Genomic DNA, 20216 nt, shown 5'->3' on the forward strand with positions numbered 1-20216 from the left:
CTCGGCCCATGTTCCAACGTGTCGTCACGCATCAAGGTCCACATTGACAGTGAGTTTCATACGCAGCTGAAGGGTCTTGATGTGCAAGACGTTGTCGACGATGATGCCATTGAAATTTTGCAAATCCTAATATTTAAAATAATATCACTTTATTTGTAAATAATACATTTAATCGACACAATGGATACACAGTGGTACAATTGTAGCAATCGTTGTGAAACTTCAAGATTCGCCATTGTAGCGAACATTTCAGGACAGAGGTAGTATCAATTTTGAACATCAAAGCCCAAAATCACTACCTCGAAGTATTTACGTATCGCTGCACCTTCAAGGTGAAGGTGCAGCAGCACGTAAATAGTGATCGCAAGGTAGCCATCGCCCAGTTTCATGCCTCTGGCAGCGACAATGAGCGACAGTTTTTTCGCGACATTGGTCTCAAGTATTCGACTTGGTAAGGGTGGCGTCGCAAGGAGTGAATTTGACCGATTTTGCGACATGTCAATCGTAACGTTACACTGCACTAATACCTGAATCTGACTGGACAATAATAAAATATATTATCGAAAAGGAAGTTGATTTGTTAAGCGGGAACTTTTAGTTCCTCCATAATCAAATATTTCTGATTATCGGAATGTGCAGGTGACCGAGAGACTTGGATTACCTGTTATTCTTAATAAATATTATGTACGGCAGAACTTGTTTGATCAACGAATAATTCCTCATACCATGATGTCCATTTTTACAGCCTAGTTCGTTTTACACCATAGCCAAATGAGTATGAGCACAAAACAATACTTAGTAATCGGGGTTAACTGTAAGTACATCTAGTGAATAAGATTGCTCATCACTGAGATGTAACTTAACCGTCCGAGAGGTTAACCCGGGAATAACGTTAGCAGTGTGCTTCGTATATAGCTCCCGAGTATCGCGGGTGTATGCTACTCCCATAACCCATAACCTTTGCGTATACTTACTAGACTTACCGTAGTTGATTTGTTTAAGTGGGAACTTCTGCAACATGTCAATTATGGATTCAACAAATTACCTCTTTTTTTCAGACTTCATGCGACGTACAGCTTCGAGTTCCCTCACCATTTCTGCAGCCAACAATGTCCACGGCCTTCAACTCCATCCACTTTCAGATGTTGAATTCTGCAGCACTATGTCTTGACTGGTTGAATATTACCCAATCATTGATTATTGGTTACAGCTTAATGGGAAGACCCAATTTGCTTCGTTCACACTGGCTTTATATTTGTCTTGAGTTTAGTATTGATCATTGAACGTGGTTACAGTTCTTCAGGACGAAATGGTGGTTACAGATGTGCGGGAAATACGGTAGTCCAGTGCTACCTGGTAAGTTACTGTCAAGGTCATTTCATAAATGTATGGGAAGTGGTATTGGAGATTCGGTATGAATTTCCGGACCCCGTTCAATCGAATCTCGCCGAGCGAATCGAGCACCAATCTCTCCCATTGGTCAATCCAAAAATACTTGTTTCTGATTGGCTACAATCCATTTTCGAGTTTCGACTGGAAAGGGCGAAGTGGATAATGGCCAATCAGATGTCGCGGCTCTATTTGAGCTCGATTGAACGAACCATGCAAAATTGGGAAATTTGAAGAAAGTCGACAATACTAGGTAGTATTAGGTTGAAGTGTAATAATATTAAATTGGTGATGGCTGAAACGGGGCACTCTGACCAAATGCAACCTCTACAAAACTCTATTTCACCTATACAGCACTGCGAAAACTGGGGATTCACTGTAACATCAAGGTAACAATCGCGGCCAAAATCAACTGGCCCTATCTATATTGGCCCTACCGGTATACTAGAGGGAACCATTCATATGATGACAACTCAACATCTTCGTCACGACGTACCAGATCAGGCCCTTCTTGTACTTGAGCGCGAAGTACTTTTGCGTGTCCGCGGCGAATATCAGCGTCGAGCCCAGGGTATTCATCATGATGCACAACGCGCCCAGGGAAGGCGATGCCTCCACGCGATGGGCCACCACAATGTACCCAGCGACCCAGTAAATGCCAAGACCAACCACAGCCACAGCGCTGAATAGTGCCGCGGGAAATTGCACAATTAATTTTTGAATTAGCCAATCAAGCAACTCTATTTCACTAACTGATTTATGATTGGTAAATATATTTCGCGGCAAGTATGAATGAAAGTTGATGCCTGGCAACTCCACAAATCGATTCCCTGCTAGACCAGGTGTCACCAATGGAACCCAAGGGCATCCAGCATCGTCCAAGGCCATTCATTGCCCAAAAGCTGCAGGCGGTAGTCACTGCCCATACTACAGGCGTGCGCAAGGCTTCCCGCCAGCTCGGATACGCGGAGCGTACCGTACGACTGTGGGTACAGGAGCAGTCAAAGCTGGCTTCCTTCGAAGGCTCGAAGACACGAAAGAAGAACACCGGTAACGGTGGTGCGAAACCGATCCTCCCGGTGCTGATGCGCTGGTGACGTACATGAAGGACCTTCGACGCCACGAGCTCGCCGTCACATCGTCACACATTATGCAGTTCCCGCGCGAAGACAACATGGAGTGGATCGTCAACTACATGTCAATGCGCAAAGAGGGCTACAAATCGCTGCTCCGGTTGCTGCAGTGGTTTGCGGACGGCCATGGCTTCTCGAAACAGCGAGTTTGCCGTCAGAAGAAGACACAAGAAGACCTGGAGTCCACCTGCTTCCTCTTCGGCCAGCTGTTCCACGACACCTACCTGGACCTGTCGCCGGATTGCCTATACAATGCGGATGATACTAGCATCTACTTAGACATGCGCCCAAGCTCGATATGGGCCGTTCGTGGTGGCGGCTCCTACGTTGCCAATTCGGAGACCCACTCGTACCGTATGACCGCGTTGTTGACGGTCCGTGCCGATGGTCTATGCCGATCCTTTTTGTCATCAGAGGCGAGCCTGGTGGTGTCATTGAGACGAACGAGTTCAAAGAGTACCCTCCAGGCCACTTCAACGCGATGCAGAAGAAGGCATGGATGAACGGTGATGTATGGAGGTACTATCTGCGAGATGTGCTTGCCCCCATTATTGAGAACCCATCAGTTTTTTTGGTTGACATCTTTGACTCCCACGTTACGGATGAGAGCAAACGCATTGTCGGTGACGAGTTGGGTAGTGAAATCTGCGCACTTCCTCCAAACAACACATCGCACTGCCAGCCATTGGATGTTTCTCTTATGGGTCCGTGTAAGCAGCACTTGCGTGATCTATGGGTTATCACGAGAACACCTTTGCCCCTTCGCACCGGCTTATCTCCCCGAATGGTACATTTAGACCAGAGGCCGCCCCGGTGGAAAGCCAGTGCTTGGGATACCGGAGTATGTGGCCTAGGACCGCCCCTTCCCTCTCGGAGAGTTTAAGACGAACACTTGTCTCGATGGCGGCAAAATCAAAAATGAGGCTTCAGAATTCAACAGCCAGCGAAGGACCGTTGTTGATAGCACCGTTGAACGTCCTGTCGCATGTTTCAAGAAAATCCACTAGTACTAAGCATACTATTAGTAATACTAAAGATTCTGCGGCTGGAGACCATCGACCCAATCCGTATTTTTTAAGTTTGTCTTGATGTGACTATATAATAAAATAATTTTCCCAAAACAAATTCCTTGCATTCTTCTCGATTGTCACAATGAACACGTTACACATTCGTGTTTCAAAATCGTGCTGGACTCAACGCACTCCATGAATCCGTGTTCTCTATGAACGGTAGAGCAGAAAAGTTGAGCCTTTGCTGATTTTTATCTTTAATATCTATAACCTGTATAATATAATATTGTAATGCTAAATTCCAATCCATCCATCTGTTCTATTTTGGGATGACCTGATACGTCATTGGTCAGTGCAATATCCAATCACAACAATAATTGGCGGCACTATTCAGCGTCGTTCCCTGTAGTAGTACAAAATAACACTAGGATTAACAGTCTAGTCTATTACTCAACCAATTCTTCGCCAAATTTCTTGTAACATCTCTTCACGACGAGATCTGTCGAAACTACGTCTCGTTTTACTTCAATTTTGAGAAATGAATACATCGAAATACATATAAGCCAGATAGGAGTTTCGTGCTGACGTGCCATACTTGAAATTTCCATGCTCGCTTGGTTGAACCGATCAAAACCTTTGTTAACAGTACAGTATACTATATAGATATATAGAGGTTCCGTTCCTAGAAGATGTAATTCGAAACTTGCCAGCCGAAACGCCACTATCGCCAATACTGTACCGTACGTTCAAGGAAAGTACGCCACGGCGTTATGCTCGGAATTTCTTACAGTAAGTGTAAGCATACATACTAGTATTAGTTACAAATGGTCGAACGCATCGACCGACCTTTTTTGCAGCCTGAGCGTTTGTTCATGAAATTTCCTAAAAAAAAATTTCTCCTTCGTTGCTTTTCTGTGCGAATTTTTTGGTAATGCCTTTGTCCCTTGAAACAGAATATTCTTCATGAAATGCTGATTGAAAGACCAGAATGATAGTCATTTTGCCTCTTGAATATCGATAGTCTTCAAGATTCAATAATTTCCTCTCTAGAATATATTTGTGCCGAGAAACACCAGAAACCTGGATGTGGTTTATACGTGCCATCTGATAATGTAGCCTTCAATTAATATTGGTCGATTTTTGAATGATGGCTGAATGACTTGCACGTCCAGTCATCAACATGATCATTGTTCTACACACCAATGCCTGACATCACCACTGAGCTGTATGATGAGATCACAAGTTTCGTCGATACTGAGCGAACGAGGAGTTTGTCACGAGACGAACGTCTATTGATTCTTCGCATGCATGCACAACTTCGACGTCGTAACGCCGTAGGTGTTTCAGAGCAGATTGCACAGCTGGTAGGTCGAAGCGTCCGTGCTGTAAAGGAAGTCTGGTCGGAATATCTACGAGATAAGACTGTAACTACTGCTCGAGTTGCTGCGAATAGATCTACCCGCAATACACGCATTCCAGACACCAAAGAGGTCTTGTCCATTATTCAGTCATTTGTTCGTGAGCGTAGGTCAACTCGCACACGAGTAGTGGCAAAAGATGCATTCTACCTGCATCAACCAATAGTCAGCAACAATTTAAACTATGTTTTGTACATAATATAAATTACTGCAGGTGTATAGTATAATCAGTATCAAATCGTGACAGATATCCGGATACATGTTTTTGGTCTCTATAACATAATTTATTCCGGTAAATTCTGCAAAAACCTCCAAGAATGAAATGGCTGGTTTATTTCCGGCCGGAGGTAGTACATATACATCCGACGTGTTGCACCTGTGGCTGATCAACCAATCCTAGATGCACCAGAGAAGTACTACTGTAGTAGTACTACGTAGTACAGGGAACTACGGATTGCAAGGCCACATTTGACTTCGCGTTGAACCAGAATATCATCATGTGATTGGCTACCTTACTTCGAAGTGCGATAATTCTTTCTGCCAATGACTGCAGTGCAATGCAAATAGAATTGACTGGTACCATGGTTGTATTTATATTATGGAGATAATTAATTTACACAACTAATAACAACTCAATGAAGCATAACTGGATTATTTGAAATATCAAGTTTTCTGCAGGTCATCAGACTATGCGTCGACATATAGAAAAATCTCGCAACCAAGTCATTGATACGATGCATCGAGTATCAGCGTAAGCGTTTGACGCGATAGCGCAGTGATTAAGCGTGACGGCATCAAATGATAGAGGAAGGGACCCGGGTTCAATTCCCGCGGAGTGTCAAACTTTTTCTTAATTATCAAAATAATATTATCCTTCAACTAAATTTTTCTAGTAATAAAAAGTAAAGGATGTCTAATGTATAAAACTCAGTTTATTCTTCATTCGTTGGCGCACAAGAGTGCCGTCTCAAAACTGCCGCGGAACGGCGTCAGCCGACACAATATCCCACGCGGCAATTGCTCGTTTGGCCATCGCCATTCCCTTCTGCTGCGCGGTCAATGAATATGGATCCTCCTCGTCACCTTCGATCATCTCCTCAAACCGCCACAACTCACGTAGGTGCCGCTTGAAAGGAGCCATGGCATCAACGTCCAACGCCTGACAGACCGACGTCGTGTTTGCTGGTAGTGCACATAGGTGCGAACCCAGCTCGTCATTGATGATATTTATTGACTCTTCCGAAACGTGGGACTCAAAGTTGTCAACTAGCACAACGGAGCACTCCTCAATGTCGTCGTACAGGACCGAGCGGAGAAACTCTTTCCACACGTGGGCATCCATGCACGCTTTCTCTTGGACCGCGTAGAAGTGCCCGGCAGGAAATGTAGGTATTTCCAACGACTCAATACAACCGCCTGGTTGACCCTTCATGATGAACATGATAGGGAGCTTGGTACTATCAGCCCGTGCAGTGAGGAGAGCGGTCATGCTCATGGAATATTTCTTCCCGCATGATATCTTGAAGCTACCTCCACAGACAGCCCTAATGTAGTTAGGCGGCATATCATAATAGAAAAGCTGTTTCGTCGACGTTGTACGTGCACTCCTTTCCGTAGGCGCTGTACGATCGATGGAAGTTGAGAGCAAACTCGTCGCCAATCTCGGCTAGGTCGCCTTGGCTCGTTTTGCTCTTTCTTGGTCTTTGGTGAGAGAACCCATGTCGTTGGCAGAAGCAACGGAGCAACTGCAGGATGGAGTTGTAGCCCGAGCCAGACTTCTTTGTCACGAGGTAATTGAGCAGCCACGGGCGTTGGTTCCGTTTGATCCAAGTGATTATGTGCATGGTTGTAAGGACACGCTCTGCGTCGCCCAACTCAATGATGAATTGAACGAGGCCTGTTGGGTCCGGGAATATTTCGTGGCGACCGCCTGGTTGCAACTTCATCCGCTTCTTGTTTCCATCGAAGACAAGCAACTCAATCCGCTGGCTATACCAGTTCGCACAGTTCTCCGTGAAACTCTAAGCTCGACGGTGGCCTTTGTGTCGTTCATGGTCTCAAGTAACCTCAAGGCCTCTAGCTTAAAGGCAATCGAATGCATGATGCGTGTATTGACCATTAAACAACTTCACCATGGCTCCACGAAGTCCAAAAATTGGCTCCATCTATCGGTAGTCTACAGAATGGGAAATAACACTTTCTCTGAAATCGATGATATAAAATCCCTTTCATTTCCTGTGTTTTCAATTTTTACGGAAAAGAAAAAGAGATGCACATGTATGTCACCTCCGAAATACCCTAACGTGTCCGACCATTGATGGGCCGACTTATTTCATCCAATTAAAACGCCAATCAACTCTGATTGGACAAAAGGCAACCTCACGACAAATTTAACCTGCATGAATAAATGAAGGGGAAAATATTACATATTAAAGGTTCTTCAATTTATGAACCCACGAAATGCCGCCAAGAACGCAGGTCACCATGGACAAAGCCGTCCACGATGTGTTAAGCAAGTACACACGGCATCAACTGCTGCGGAGGCCTATGGCGTTCCATCGCGGACGCTTCGGAAGCATTCGGCAAAAGCTGACCCCGGCGTCATCGAAATACAAACATCTTTCAAGGAATACGTGACGGTTAGTGGTAAGGACAGTTAATATATTAAATCTTATTATTGTTTATGCTAAATGTTGTTATTGTTCGAAGTTAAAAGACACAAGAAAAAGATATTTCTTTTGGTTAACGTTATACTAACTGTTATGATTTATGCTATATTCAGATTCCTTAGGCACCGTGCCCACCTCGAAGAATAATCTTCACTGGTTAACCTTTGCCCTGACCCAACCTACTCCCGTACCTGGTTTGTCCAAGTATCGTACAACGGGGTTTTGCGCATGCTCACCAACGTTTGTACAAACGAGCTATATTGCACAAACGAGTTACAATATGAGGTGTATATTATTCCACGTGTGCCAATAACATTGAAAATTATATTTTCCAACTGAGACTCCAATACGTGATACCTGTTCAGATTTGGCAAACCTCTATAAATTGATATTTCTCGCTGGATGAAAAAAACTGACACCTGGATTCTTCATACTTAGTTCAAGTATAAAAGTTGGCCCATCAATGGTCGACTGTGTAAAGTGCTCGACTTCAAAAAAATCCTGTACATTCCTAAACTGTTTAAATCGATATCCTTCGAGTTATTCATAAAGTACTCATCATTACCTATCCGAAAATGTATCATTCCCACTCGGAAAACAAAAAACAACCGAAATAATTGAGATTAAAAATGAAGAAAAGTTGGCCCATCAATGGTTGGACACGTTATTGGCAATTTCCACAATTGGCTTCTTTTGCAGTTATTGTCCTTCTCACAAATTTGGACTGTTCAGTGAAAGTGAAACCGTTTTTGAATGAACTTGGCAATATATCTTGTATTCACTAATGTACAGTGAGTTGGATCTGCAACGTTTTTTTAGAAAACGCATTGATTGGCTGAACCATTCAGAATCTTGTAAAGGGAGGTTTTAGAATGGATTTTGATTGGCTAGTTCATTCTCACATGGATTTGCCAAGTCTATTCGTTTCTACTCGCGACACCAATTACGAATCGACTTGACAATACGTAGTCGATTCACCTTGCACAAAACTATGATTTATTGAGCGAATTCACTCAAGATTTGTCATTTGAAGAATTGTACGGGGCGGTTTTGGGCTTCATATTCTTTACAGGCGTAAAGTTGGATGACGCGCATTACCGGTGTATATGATAGGACTTGAAGGAACTATACGACGCCATCAGTGCTATTGTACTACGTAGTACGTAGTAGTAGTTCTAAAGGATTTCAACGATGCATCACACAATACAATCAAGGTGTCCTGCACTTGTCACGAAGTGGAAATACATCTACAGCATCAAAGACACAGTGTACGAAAGTATTTTTCAAAACTAGGATTTTAGTGTTAGTTGGTCATGCTGTACACCGCCAATCCGACGGCAGCCAGGGAGATGGCCGACGTGACGGCAGACGATTTGGGGGTCGTGGTGGGTGCGGGAGTGGCGGTGGGCGCATTGATCGTGGTGGTCGTGGGCGCGGTGACGTTACTCGACTTGATGGCCGTGAAGATGGCGGAGAGCGCGTCCGGGATGGACAAGGTCGCAAACGTCGACGTCTCCACGCCGCCCAACGTGCACGAAGGAGAGATCTTGGACACGATGCCGCCAAGGTTGGCATACAACGTCTTGCACGCCGTGCTGGACGAGAGCTTGGTCACTTGGTCAGTCGTAGGCGGGATGCCAGATGCGCCACTGACGAGGAAGTTGTAGCCGGAATCGGTACTGCACGTCACAAGGTTGGGGTCGGCAGCCAGGGGGATCAAGTTGCCCAACACGGCAGAGATATCACACGGGGCGGCCGACACGGCACCGGCCAACGCGGCGACTCCGAAAGCAACGACAGACTTCATTTGGCAGGGTTGGGCCAAGTTGGAAAATGTTGTTTGAGTCAATTTGAGTAAGAATTCGAAACAAAGCTACGCCATTTCAGTATCCGGAGATGCAATGGTAACGGGGCCAATATACCTTAACTAGTACATTTTCGTACAGACAATACAGCGATCTACTGTCCAAGTCATTTATCTCCAAATTTGGCTGCAATAAAGCGGTAAACAAATTAAATACCATAAACTATATGAAATGTCAATGCAGTATATTCAACATGCGCAGGTTTGGATTGCTTATTACCCGATCTTCGTGACATATTTGAGATTTCGAAGGATAAGATTAGTCGATGTGTGTCAAATGCACTGATATAGGGGATTCGGTTACGCCAACAGTGCAAGTAAGTAACTTACTTGAAGTACTGTACCGTAGTCTTGGAACATTTTCCTTCGTAGAAGGTTTTGTTCTACAGTACTTATTCTGTTGTCCTGTATTGTGCTTTGCAGCTATTTGGCATACTCGACCTCAGACCGGCAGATTAATATGGACATCGCAACAGATTTATGCGTTGTGCACGGTCCATTAAGATTATTCGGCCCAGTAAGAACGTCGATACACCCAGACTTACCAAACTTTGGTCAGAATTGCAGTTTGAAACTGCAACCCAGAAATTGAAGTTTGAAACTGCAATTCTGGGTTGAGGCTTGCTGTGACTTCAAAATACCACTTGATAGCTTTGACTGTGAGTGCAACAGTGTTGGAGCGTGAAATTGGACGCGGAGAAGTCGGCACTTGTTTGCAGGCAAAATATTCAATGAGTGCGGACTCAGCACTTGCACGTTATATGCAATGCTGTTGTCCTCTCAGCAAAGTTGAGGCCGATTAAAGCGCAGAGGACATTTTTCATACTAGTATAATGCTAAGGGCGGGTCTGGATGCCATGAAAACTGGCATAAAATGGCCGTTTTCCAAGAAAAGTTGCCAAAATCGAAATATTCCATTTTTCGAGATTTTGTGGATGTCTCCAAAGTTCAAAAAATTATGCCACAATTTTCTTCAGAATCGGTGCTTTATGGCATATATATAAAAGAAATGGAACTGATTTGGTCCAATTTTGTTATGGAGGTTTGTGTTCACGTTGACAGTTTCTTGCGAATAATTTTTCCGTAATTCAACTGGCATCCAGACAACTTTGTAGTTACTACGTAGTACTTCTTATCTCCTTTTTTCATGGGATATGAGACTTTGGGAAATTTTGCAGACTTGCCAAAACGGTTTATGGCATAATTTTACGGGTGAGAAGTGTACAGTACATTATACTTATTTGGGTTGAGTTCCAATGACAGCAACCTACTACCGGGTAGGGCAATTAACTAGTATCTACTTGGAGGCAGTCATGGCATCTTGGTTGGCTGACTTCTTGCGGGCTTTTTTGGCGCTCTTGGAGAGTGACGGGGGTTGGAGTACAAGGGAGAGGATGTAGATCACTTGGTTGAAACCATTAGTTTCTTCAATAGAACAGATCCCGCTGGTGTCCGTGAGGGTGGGGTCATTCGCAGAGGGGCGATCATGGCGTGGAAGAGTGTTTCATCCGCAAGGATCACGAATGCGTGGGTCGAGAGGTTTCAAAGACCAATAATATATTTGCAGATTGTAGGTTACTGCTCTTGCTTTGCAGTAGAACTCCAAGTGAAAGAGTACTGTCAGATTCAAATCAACCCTGGGACTGCTTTACACGAACATCTAAAATACCCCCTAGCGACATCGTTGCCATACGTAGGAAGCCCCCGAGATATTTCGAGCCATAACCTCGAAAAGGTACTTTGAATTGATGCTGCTACAGTTCTTGTGTACTCCAGGGATGAATGTATATGCAATAATAACTTAAATGAACAAATCCACAGCGCTGCCGTGTTGAAGCAAGGGCCCCAGTTGCACCCACAAGACGATGGAGGATCGCTGGCACGCCGCCAGTCAAGTCTCTTGTCTACAGTACGCGCAACACCTTGGGTAACACCACAGGCGCATACTTCACCAACGCCAAACAACCCTCCCGTAGCCCGGCGCCCCCCACAGTCACCAAACCATACGAGGCACTCACAGGCAATTGTTGGGTCAGATATATCTGAAGGATTTGTCCGTGCCATGCCGGCGTGAGGGTCGTGGCGGCGCAGATGAGCTGAATCCGCGATTGGTGCTGGGGGGACGAGAATAACTGCGCGCAGCCAGGCAAATAGGCCGTGCATAGCCCTTCGATGAACAACGCGCCGCTTTCGCACAGGACAAAAACGGGCCCGATGGTGCTCGCGTGGAGGAGCAGCTGAACAATGCACTGGTCGAGCTGGAGTAGACACGAGTGTGTTGTGAAGGTCGGGGGGACGTTTCACTGGAGCCACTCGACAGGGCAGAGAAAATCGTCCCACGACAACACGATGGCATTGGTCGGACGTGGAGTCGCAGGACTCGACATCGAGTTCATTTGAAGGGTGGATCGAAGGATGCCTCGGGATGGGTTTTTGTTGTTGCCGTACTGTATTGGCACTGGTGCGCTTGCAAACTTGGTGGGCAGTTGAGAGCTAATTTGAAAGTGAATCAATAATACTACGAAGTAGTACTATTAATAGTTGGCGCTTACTGTATCTAAGGTCAATGCTTTATCAGACATGGTGAATGGAGTGATGGTTGATATTCTGATTTGATTTACAAGTACTATGTGATAGTAGTAGTCGCTTCTTGTTGCTTTATTCTTAACATTACATTCGATGTACAGTATGTATTCTCGTCCACGAAGTGCAACCTTTACTGCTATTATAACTGTGAATTTCAATCAAATATACTATTGCTGTTAGAACACGGCGAGTTGATATGATTTTTGTAAAATAGTTTTCAAGTTGAACAAGTCTGCGAATGATTGTCCAATTGCACCATCACTCTCTCCAAGATCTGATAAAACTGAGTTTGGATTTTAACAGACATGGCATTGGATTCATTTTCAAAATAACATTGGTACCTCATCATGTTTGCAAGCGCACCAGTGCCAATACAGTACGGCAACAACAAAAACCCATCCCGAGGCATCCTTCGACCCACCCTTCAAATGAACTCGATGTCGAGTCCTGCGACTCCACGTCCGACCAATGCCATCGTGTTGTCGTGGAACGATTTTCTCTGCCCTGTCGAGTGGCTCCAGGGAAACATCCCCCCGACCTCCACAACACACTCGTGTCTACTCCAGCTCGACCAGTGCATTGTTCAGCTACTCCTCCACGCAAGCACCATCGGGCCCGTTTTTGTCCTGTGCGAAAGCGGCGCGTCGTTTATTGAAGGGCTATGCACGGCCTACTTGCCTGGCTGCGCGCAGTTGTTCTCGTCCCCCCAGCACCAAGCGCGGATTCAGCTCATCTGCGCCGCCACGACCCTCACGTCGGCATGGCACGGACAAATCCTTAAGATGATCTGCACCCAACGATTGCCCGTGAGTGCCTCGTATGGTTTGGTGACTGTGGGGGGCGACGGGTTGCGAGAGGGATGTTTGGCGTTGGCGAAGTATGCGCCTGCGGTGTTGCCCAAAGTGCTGCGCGTGGTGAAAACAACGGATTTGTCTGGCGGCATGCCAGCGATCCTCCATCGCCTCGTGGGCGTAGGGAGGCAACTGGGGGGGCTGGTTCAACACGGCAGCGCTGTAGACCTATCCATTTAATAAGTATATACATATTGCACATTTTATTCTACCGACTATGACCGCCTTGAAAGATATCGAGAATAATCACCCAACCACTTTCAAAACGTCAAACTTGTGGTTTCCATTAGACAACCCATAGCATTCAACTTCACTCTGTGACTAGCTTGAAAGCCTGTGGATGCATTGAACTCGCACCGTAGAAACCCTCAGCTTAGCGGGGCTCGTTGAATACAACAACTGGACTTGACGAATTTTGCATTTGTAGGGTTTAAGCTGTACTATTATAGTAGGATGGTTACAATCGCGATTGTAGTGAACCATATTTGCCAGCTACTATGAAACTCTACGCTTCTAGCCACTGCACTTGACCGAGCAAAAAATGGTTGGATGGGAGAGGGCCAGGTCGAGGCGACACAAACACCACCGAGTCTTTGTTCACGGCGCGACTACGTACGTCACATTCAGTCAGGGCTCTGCATCAACACTCCTCCATACATCCCATCGCATTTCGAAACGCAATCCAATAACGTAATGTAACATACAGTACGTACATGCAGAGGAAGCCCAAGACTGTGGAGCGCACCAGCATGTGGTCCGACTCGACGACACACATGGCGACCACAGCATGGTTTACCGACTCAGTCAACGGCACACGCTTCACTCGAACGAGATTTTGGGATTCTACCACACACAAAACCCAATAACATTGCTCAGTCCATCCTCGTATATATGTTGCATTGGGCTATTTGGTGTATAAAACCCAAATAGAACGAGCCTGACACATTACAATGGTTATGGACAACGTACGGACAAGGGTAAACAAGCGGACTTGGGACGTGGCCACCTCAATGTGGAAGCTCTCTGGAGAGCCTGACCCACGAGGGGGAGGAGTAAAGTACGTCCGCAGTCGACCGTTCCTCGTGTCTCGACGAGACGAAGCCGACCGCCGTTGGGCCAAGTACGACCGCGGCAGTCCCAACACGACCGGGGTCACCTGTTCATGCAAGAGATGGTTGTACAAGTTGACGTCACCTAGGACCACCACATGCGACGGCTGGAAGATGGCGATCGTAGCTAGAAGCAGACGGAGGCCTTTGCCTTCCACCCACCCGCACGTGTTGATCACGGCACCGGACGCCGCGACTATGTAGCCACAGTGAGCTTTCATGTGGTTTTGGTTTTACAAGAGATTGCTCGTACGTCTAGGGTCGGCGGCTTGCTTATCGCGAATGCGGGTGGCCAGTTGTTGGACATACCATTTGAACAGCCAGTCCTTCTCCGACATGTTGGTGTGTCCAACGTAGAAAAGGAGGTTGCGAAGCCACGTTAACGGAAAGTTGTGTTCGCTGCCGTACTCGGCCAAGTCCACCTGGTCATCGGCTGGTGCCGGCACAACAAAGTTGTCCCGTGTCACTACCGACGCACCGATAGTCCCAGGCAGCCCAATTTCGCCTTGTCCGATGTCTAAATCAGCAAAGACAATCGGATGCTGGTGTTGCTGGCTGCTGCTGCTGCTGGTGGTTGGACTGGACGTGTCCTCGTCGTACACTTGGAGCTGCGAGTGCCACAACAAGTGCCGACACAATGACGACTTGCCAGCATCTGTGGGGCCAGCCACAAGCACCATCGGGCCTCTGGATGACGATCTTGCTGCATCTACCCGCAACTCGGCCAGTAGCGCATGCAGGCTGTCGGAAGTGTGGGCCATAAAAGATTGTTTTGCAAGTCAACCATGAGATCACGAGGACTGGCTGCGTTGTGATTGGTCATTGATGAGGAGTGGCAGCGTTATGATTGGCTAATCAAAGCCAGGGAGCTACTTTGCAAAATGGCGGCGATGTCGGTGTCTGCTTGGGAGAGTCCAGTGTTAAAGCAAGTGCTGCTTGGATGCTACGACGAAGCTAGCCCCCTCGCGCTCTTCCGTGGCCACACCGACGTCTTGATGGCGATCTTCAATGCTATCCTGGACTTCTGGACGTTCCATGTGACTGACACGTCGTCCGTTGGCATGATGCAATGCACGCCAAAGGTGGGGGCGCCGGTGCCTTGTGTCATGCCAGGTCGGCGCAAACGTGTTCAATTCCCACCACCTTGGTCGTCCCACGATGCGTCATTCAACGTGAACATGATGCCATTCATCATGGGCGACGTGTCGTCGCTGCCTCCGTCGTGTGTGCGGTACCACGACATGATCTTGCACTGCATGCACATTAACCGAAGCGACGAGCATGGAAAGATCGGGTACCTCACGATCCACGAGAGCACCGTGGAGGCTGGCACAGCCCAGCGCCGCCCCGGCCTGCACGTCGAGGCGGCGGGTCGATCGTCGTCAATAGGTTTCGTCACGACCACTCCGGACCCTGTATGGGGCGGCGGTTTCTTTGCCCAAAACTGCATCCATGGAGGTGTGTACATGGCGTCTACCGTGGCCGATTCTTGTGGAGTGTACAACATGACCATTCGCGACCATCACATGGTCACAGGCGCGCTGGGCGACGTCGAGCACCTCCGACCACTGCTCGAGAAACTTAACCACAAATATGTCCTTCTTCAAGCGAATGAGCTCATTTGGATGACCGATCGCACGCCCCACGAGTCGTTGCCACTCCTCGCCACGACGTTTCGCCAGTACTTTCGATTGGTCACGAGCGGAGTCTCCCACTGGTATGCCGACCATTCGACCCCCAACCCGTTGGGCATTCAGCCAAATGCTACCGTTATACACGGCAACAAGCTGCTAAACGTTGTAGCCCAAGATGATAGCTTGGCACCAATCAAGGTATGGCCCCTAGTGACAGCTGACGCGCCTGCTGCTGAAAGCACACAGGTGCTAGAATAAACATGAATACACTTGTATGGAACAAGTATTCAACACCTCGATATGCATGTAGGGGGGGTCATAGTTGGTTCATATGGAATATACGGCGGCGACAGGACAAGCGGTCCATCAGCCTATCGTTGTGGTTTTACTTATGATTGGGGGGGGAGTTGATGACTCTGCCCCTTTTCATATCGGTAGATGGTAGGTGCGTTCCAACCACGACTACCTTAATGGTATCAATCGCTTCCCTACGTACGAAGCGATATAATGCAAACAAGCAGAAAATCCTCTTTGAATGGGCTGCAACTCGTAATGCATGGATACAGTGACATCGTTTTACAGCACAGTATCACACGCAGTTCCCATAAGCAAAGAGTTTCCTACTAACTGCTGCAGTAGACTTGAGCTACTACTTGACTCTTTGATTACTACTTGATTCCGCAATGCTGAAACCCCGGCACGTGGTGTTGAATCTGGTGGTGTGCGTCGTCCTTGCCGTAAGCGTCGAGGATTTCCAGAGTGTCTTGGATCAGTTCCTTGGTCATACTGTCTCCTGTCCCGAGTCGCTTGTCTTTGAGCAAATTGCACAATGGCAGGATCGCGCGATAGTATTCCCCCAATGCTTCCCCCACTCCTATTGAGAGAAATCTCTTCAGACGTCGTCGCATATTTTAAGTCCAGTCAGTTTATCCCCACCGTCGCACACGGCCAACTGTTGCACGACCAACAACACCCGATGCACCACTTCCTTGTCCCGCGTACTCAGCGCCGCCTTGACATGCGACATTATAGATGCCAACGACTTGAGCACCCGCGTGTCTGCCATACCATGTTCTAGCAGCTCCATCGTGGCTTTGAAAGCCAACGACGGATACGGCTCAACGGACTCCTAACAACGTAATGGCTTCAATGGCAGTTGTATACAGCTGTCAGTTAGTGCTGTCACGAGAACGACAAGTCGGTTGTAAGAGGAGCCCCAAACAATGATGGGTTGGTTGTACCTGCAGTCCACTGCAGCAAATGGGAAGGATGTGGGTATAATCCAGAGTTTCCAACGGAGTGGTCCACACGATGTTGCGGTCGCCATTTTGTGTCTAACAGGCACAACGATTTATTCTGACGATGCAAACAAGCTGCATGGGATGTCGACGAGTGTTTGAATGGTGGATCGGATTCAAACACAACGTGTTGCGATGCAGAGTTTGACTTGAGGGTCATACCTCCACAGTCATGGGAAGCTCGTTCTGGTCAAAGTACCGCCGAAACTCGGACTTGTCTTTGGCTTTGGGTTTACTGCGCCCCGACGAAGACGTAGGGCGAGCGGTCATGGGGGTCACGGGGTCGTCCAACGACAGTACGTCGCAGTTCAACGGATCATCCCCCCTTTGGCGACTCATAGCTAGAATTCAAGTGCGCACGATGCTAAAAATACATCACGAGGCCGAAACGCCGTTTGTGGTGATACCAACAGTCGATGGTTAGTACAAGCGGACACGCGTGTACATTACTGTGCCATACACATGTTATCTTGATTCACGTTAGAACGAACACCCAAGGCATTGTCAGGCCAACGAAGGTTGCCATTACACTTCCAACCACGGGCACAGGACGATGGTCCACACTACACTACAAGAATTGTCACATTTGGTTCAAGGACGTGTGAAAAAATCGTATTTTTATGAATGTACGATTCTGATTGGTGCGAATTGAAGATTTTGATTCACGCTACATTTCTTGACTTTTTAACTGAAAATATTCGATATCGTTAAAAAAACTTGGGGTGACAAACTTTTTTTTATCGCAGATTTTTGGAACCAAAGCCCACCAGCCTCGCAAAATCCACGTTAACATCGTTAAAACCGTACTTTCATGTTGCTATTGACTTCATGTTTACAATGACAGCAGCTGAGCACCCTACAGCTCGCATAGGCGGTGGAATTTCACTCTCAAGGGAAAGTAGACCACTCAATATGTGGAGCTGTATATCGTGAGCTCAAATACGCATTTGTTTGGGGAAACTTGTTTGGGGAAACTTGTGTCGCGTTAAGTGAAGGATAGCTACCACTGGTTTCCCTCGTCTCGCAACCTTGAACAAATATGTGGAAGTGAGAACACCAGTTCGTTTTCCTGTGATGTATCTTAATTATACTATCCATCTGGCGAGACATGCTCATACTTTAATCAAGTCAAAAGAGGGACATTTCAGCCAAAAGCAATGTGACCATTCTTGTTGGACAGAGCAGTATAAAGTTGGGAGTTTGAGTGGTCTTAGTAATAAGGTGCGGCGATGCCATTCAGATGCATGTATGCGACGAAGGCGAAGTAAAGGCACAGGCAAAGTGCCACTTCATGCCAAGAAATCTCGCCAGGTCAATAATGTCGTGGCGTGTGGCCTGGATGAGGAGTAGGCCAATCATATCACTTGATTCATTCTCATTACTAGTATTAAAGCACTTACGAAACACAGGTTGAAACGCTATTTTTAAACGAAATCTTGCATCGTCTTGGAAAGGCGCCGAAGTTCAAAACCTCTATGTATTTATAACATTGCCTCATATAAGTAGAGTCGAACCCTCGAATATGATTTCATACAGTGATAATCTACTGATTAGATGAGTGTTATAGCCAGTGGGAGATGCCTATCAGGACGTCTTCCTCTTGAAATCTATATTGTTCAAAATGACAGATGTATATAATTCAAGCAATTTATAATGAAGATAAATGTATACTATACACAGCTAGAGTAATAGTTGTAACCTCATTTGACTTTATTATATATGTCATATTTATATGCATTATAACGTTGCTTATATATTGCAAGTATACCCTTGTCATTTATTTGGAAGAGCGTATCCAGACGTTTGGAACGTATTTTCGCGGGGTTTTGTTTGGGCGGGAGTGCCCACCGCCATGTTGGTGGTCACTTTGGAACTTCCGCCTGCCTCATCATGTCGCCTTCCAACCACGAGCCATCTACTACCGTCGTGGACTTGACAGAGCACAAGATCCGCGAGCTGAATGGCGAACTCGCGCCCGAGCCGTTCCTTGTCGAGAACCCCAACCGGTTCGTGTTGTTCCCGATCCAGCATGCGGACGTGTGGGAAATGTACAAGAAAGCCGAGGCGAGCTTCTGGACTGCCGAGGAACTCGACTTGGTGCACGATCAGCGCGACTGGATCAAGTTGTCGGACAACGAGCGCTTCTTCATCACGCACGTGCTGGCGTTCTTTGCTGCGAGCGACGGCATCGTCAACGAAAACCTGGCCATGAACTTTAGCAATGAAGTGCAAGTCCCCGAGGCGCGATGCTTTTATGGGTTCCAAATCGCCATCGAAAACATCCACTCGGAAGTGTACTCGCTCCTCATCGACACATACATCAAGGACCCGACCGAGAAGGACCGCGTGCTGCGCGCCATCGAAACCATTCCGTGCGTCATGCGCAAGGCCAACTGGGCGCTCAAGTGGTGCGACAACAAGCGCGCCGCGTACGCCGAGCGCATCGTCGCGTTCGCCGCCGTGGAAGGCATCTTCTTCTCCGGTTCGTTCTGCTCCATCTTTTGGCTCAAGAAGCGCGGGCTCATGCCGGGCCTGTCGTTCTCGAACGAACTCATCTCGCGCGACGAAGGCCTGCACTGCGACTTTGCATGCTTGATGTACTCGAAGCTCGTCAACAAGCTGTCGGACACGCGCATCCACGAGATTGTCGGCGATGCCGTTGAGATCGAGAAGCAGTTTGTGAGCGAGAGCTTGCCCGTGGAACTCATTGGCATGAACTCGGCGCTCATGTGCGAATACATTGAGTTCTGCGCCGATCGCCTCCTCGAATCGCTTGGCGCCCCCAAGCTCTTTGCGGCCAAGAACCCCTTTGACTGGATGGACATGATCTCATTGCAAGGCAAAACCAACTTTTTCGAGAAGCGCGTGGGCGAGTACTCCAAGTCGGGCGTTGGCGTCAACGTCAGCGAGCAAACGTTTACGCTGGACGCCGACTTTTGAGTTACCCCGTCGTGTGTCTGTGTGTATCTTAATCTATCAACTTTTCATATCATTCAGCACGCGAATGTGTGGCTAGTTGCTTCCCCCAACTCATGGAGCGACTCTAATCTACCCTAGTACATTCAGGGAATTCCCCAATGGAGATTCCATAGCCACCACATGCATGCTCGTTGTGTGACCTCCCCTACAATACAACTTAGCTGTACTGTACTAGTACCTTCGAATATGAGACTACATATAAGTTAAACACTGTTGATCGATTGATGGAATGTATCAATGACTTAGTGCAATGTGTCGTACACACAACCAACGATG

General features: G+C 47.0%; 8 protein-coding genes across 9 annotated transcripts; 3 read left to right on the forward strand and 5 right to left on the reverse strand.

The window, feature by feature from the left end:
• Positions 1-2491: 2491 nt before the first annotated feature.
• Positions 2492-3376, forward strand: H257_08322 (hypothetical protein; the record flags this gene model as incomplete). Its single annotated transcript, XM_009834152.1, has 3 exons — positions 2492-2896; positions 2962-3033; positions 3320-3376. The coding sequence occupies 3 exons, from the start codon at positions 2492-2494 to the stop codon at positions 3374-3376; spliced, it is 534 nt and encodes a 177-aa protein (XP_009832454.1).
• A 5492-nt stretch (positions 3377-8868) lies between these two features.
• On the reverse strand, positions 8869-9458 carry H257_08323 (hypothetical protein). Its single transcript, XM_009834153.1, has one exon. The coding sequence runs from the start codon at positions 9424-9426 to the stop codon at positions 8923-8925; it is 504 nt and encodes a 167-aa protein (XP_009832455.1). The 5' UTR covers positions 9427-9458; the 3' UTR covers positions 8869-8922.
• Positions 9459-11387: 1929 nt separating this feature from the next.
• On the reverse strand, positions 11388-11870 carry H257_08324 (hypothetical protein; the record flags this gene model as incomplete). Its single annotated transcript, XM_009834154.1, has 2 exons — positions 11388-11741; positions 11802-11870. The coding sequence occupies 2 exons, from the start codon at positions 11868-11870 to the stop codon at positions 11388-11390; spliced, it is 423 nt and encodes a 140-aa protein (XP_009832456.1).
• Positions 11871-12404: 534 nt separating this feature from the next.
• Positions 12405-13134, forward strand: H257_08325 (hypothetical protein). The gene has a single exon (XM_009834155.1). It carries the CDS (start codon positions 12417-12419, stop codon positions 13098-13100), a length of 684 nt encoding a protein of 227 aa, XP_009832457.1. The 5' UTR covers positions 12405-12416; the 3' UTR covers positions 13101-13134.
• Positions 13135-13320: 186 nt separating this feature from the next.
• On the reverse strand, positions 13321-14800 carry H257_08326. Of its 2 annotated transcripts, XM_009834156.1 has the most exons (4): positions 14283-14800; positions 13890-14225; positions 13634-13763; positions 13321-13528 (listed from the first exon to the last, which is right to left on the reverse strand). In XM_009834156.1, the coding sequence occupies exons 1-4, from the start codon at positions 14788-14790 to the stop codon at positions 13426-13428; spliced, it is 1077 nt and encodes a 358-aa protein (XP_009832458.1). In that variant the 5' UTR covers positions 14791-14800; the 3' UTR covers positions 13321-13425. The 2 variants fall into 2 exon arrangements, with proteins under 2 accessions (XP_009832458.1, XP_009832459.1); XM_009834157.1 differs by lacking the exon at positions 13634-13763.
• A 98-nt stretch (positions 14801-14898) lies between these two features.
• On the reverse strand, positions 14899-15946 carry H257_08327 (hypothetical protein). The gene has a single exon (XM_009834158.1). The coding sequence runs from the start codon at positions 15540-15542 to the stop codon at positions 15159-15161; it is 384 nt and encodes a 127-aa protein (XP_009832460.1). The 5' UTR covers positions 15543-15946; the 3' UTR covers positions 14899-15158.
• A 246-nt stretch (positions 15947-16192) lies between these two features.
• On the reverse strand, positions 16193-17319 carry H257_08328 (hypothetical protein). Its single transcript, XM_009834159.1, has 4 exons — positions 17124-17319; positions 16905-16997; positions 16600-16792; positions 16193-16537 (listed from the first exon to the last, which is right to left on the reverse strand). Exons 1-4 carry the CDS (start codon positions 17298-17300, stop codon positions 16332-16334), a joined length of 669 nt encoding a protein of 222 aa, XP_009832461.1. The 5' UTR covers positions 17301-17319; the 3' UTR covers positions 16193-16331.
• A 1476-nt stretch (positions 17320-18795) lies between these two features.
• On the forward strand, positions 18796-20153 carry H257_08329 (hypothetical protein). The gene has a single exon (XM_009834160.1). It carries the CDS (start codon positions 18852-18854, stop codon positions 19899-19901), a length of 1050 nt encoding a protein of 349 aa, XP_009832462.1. The 5' UTR covers positions 18796-18851; the 3' UTR covers positions 19902-20153.
• The last annotated feature ends 63 nt before the right edge of the window (positions 20154-20216 follow it).

Source organism: Aphanomyces astaci, assembly GCF_000520075.1.
Source record: "Aphanomyces astaci strain APO3 unplaced genomic scaffold supercont1.18, whole genome shotgun sequence".
Lineage (NCBI taxonomy): Eukaryota > Oomycota > Saprolegniomycetes > Saprolegniales > Verrucalvaceae > Aphanomyces > Aphanomyces astaci.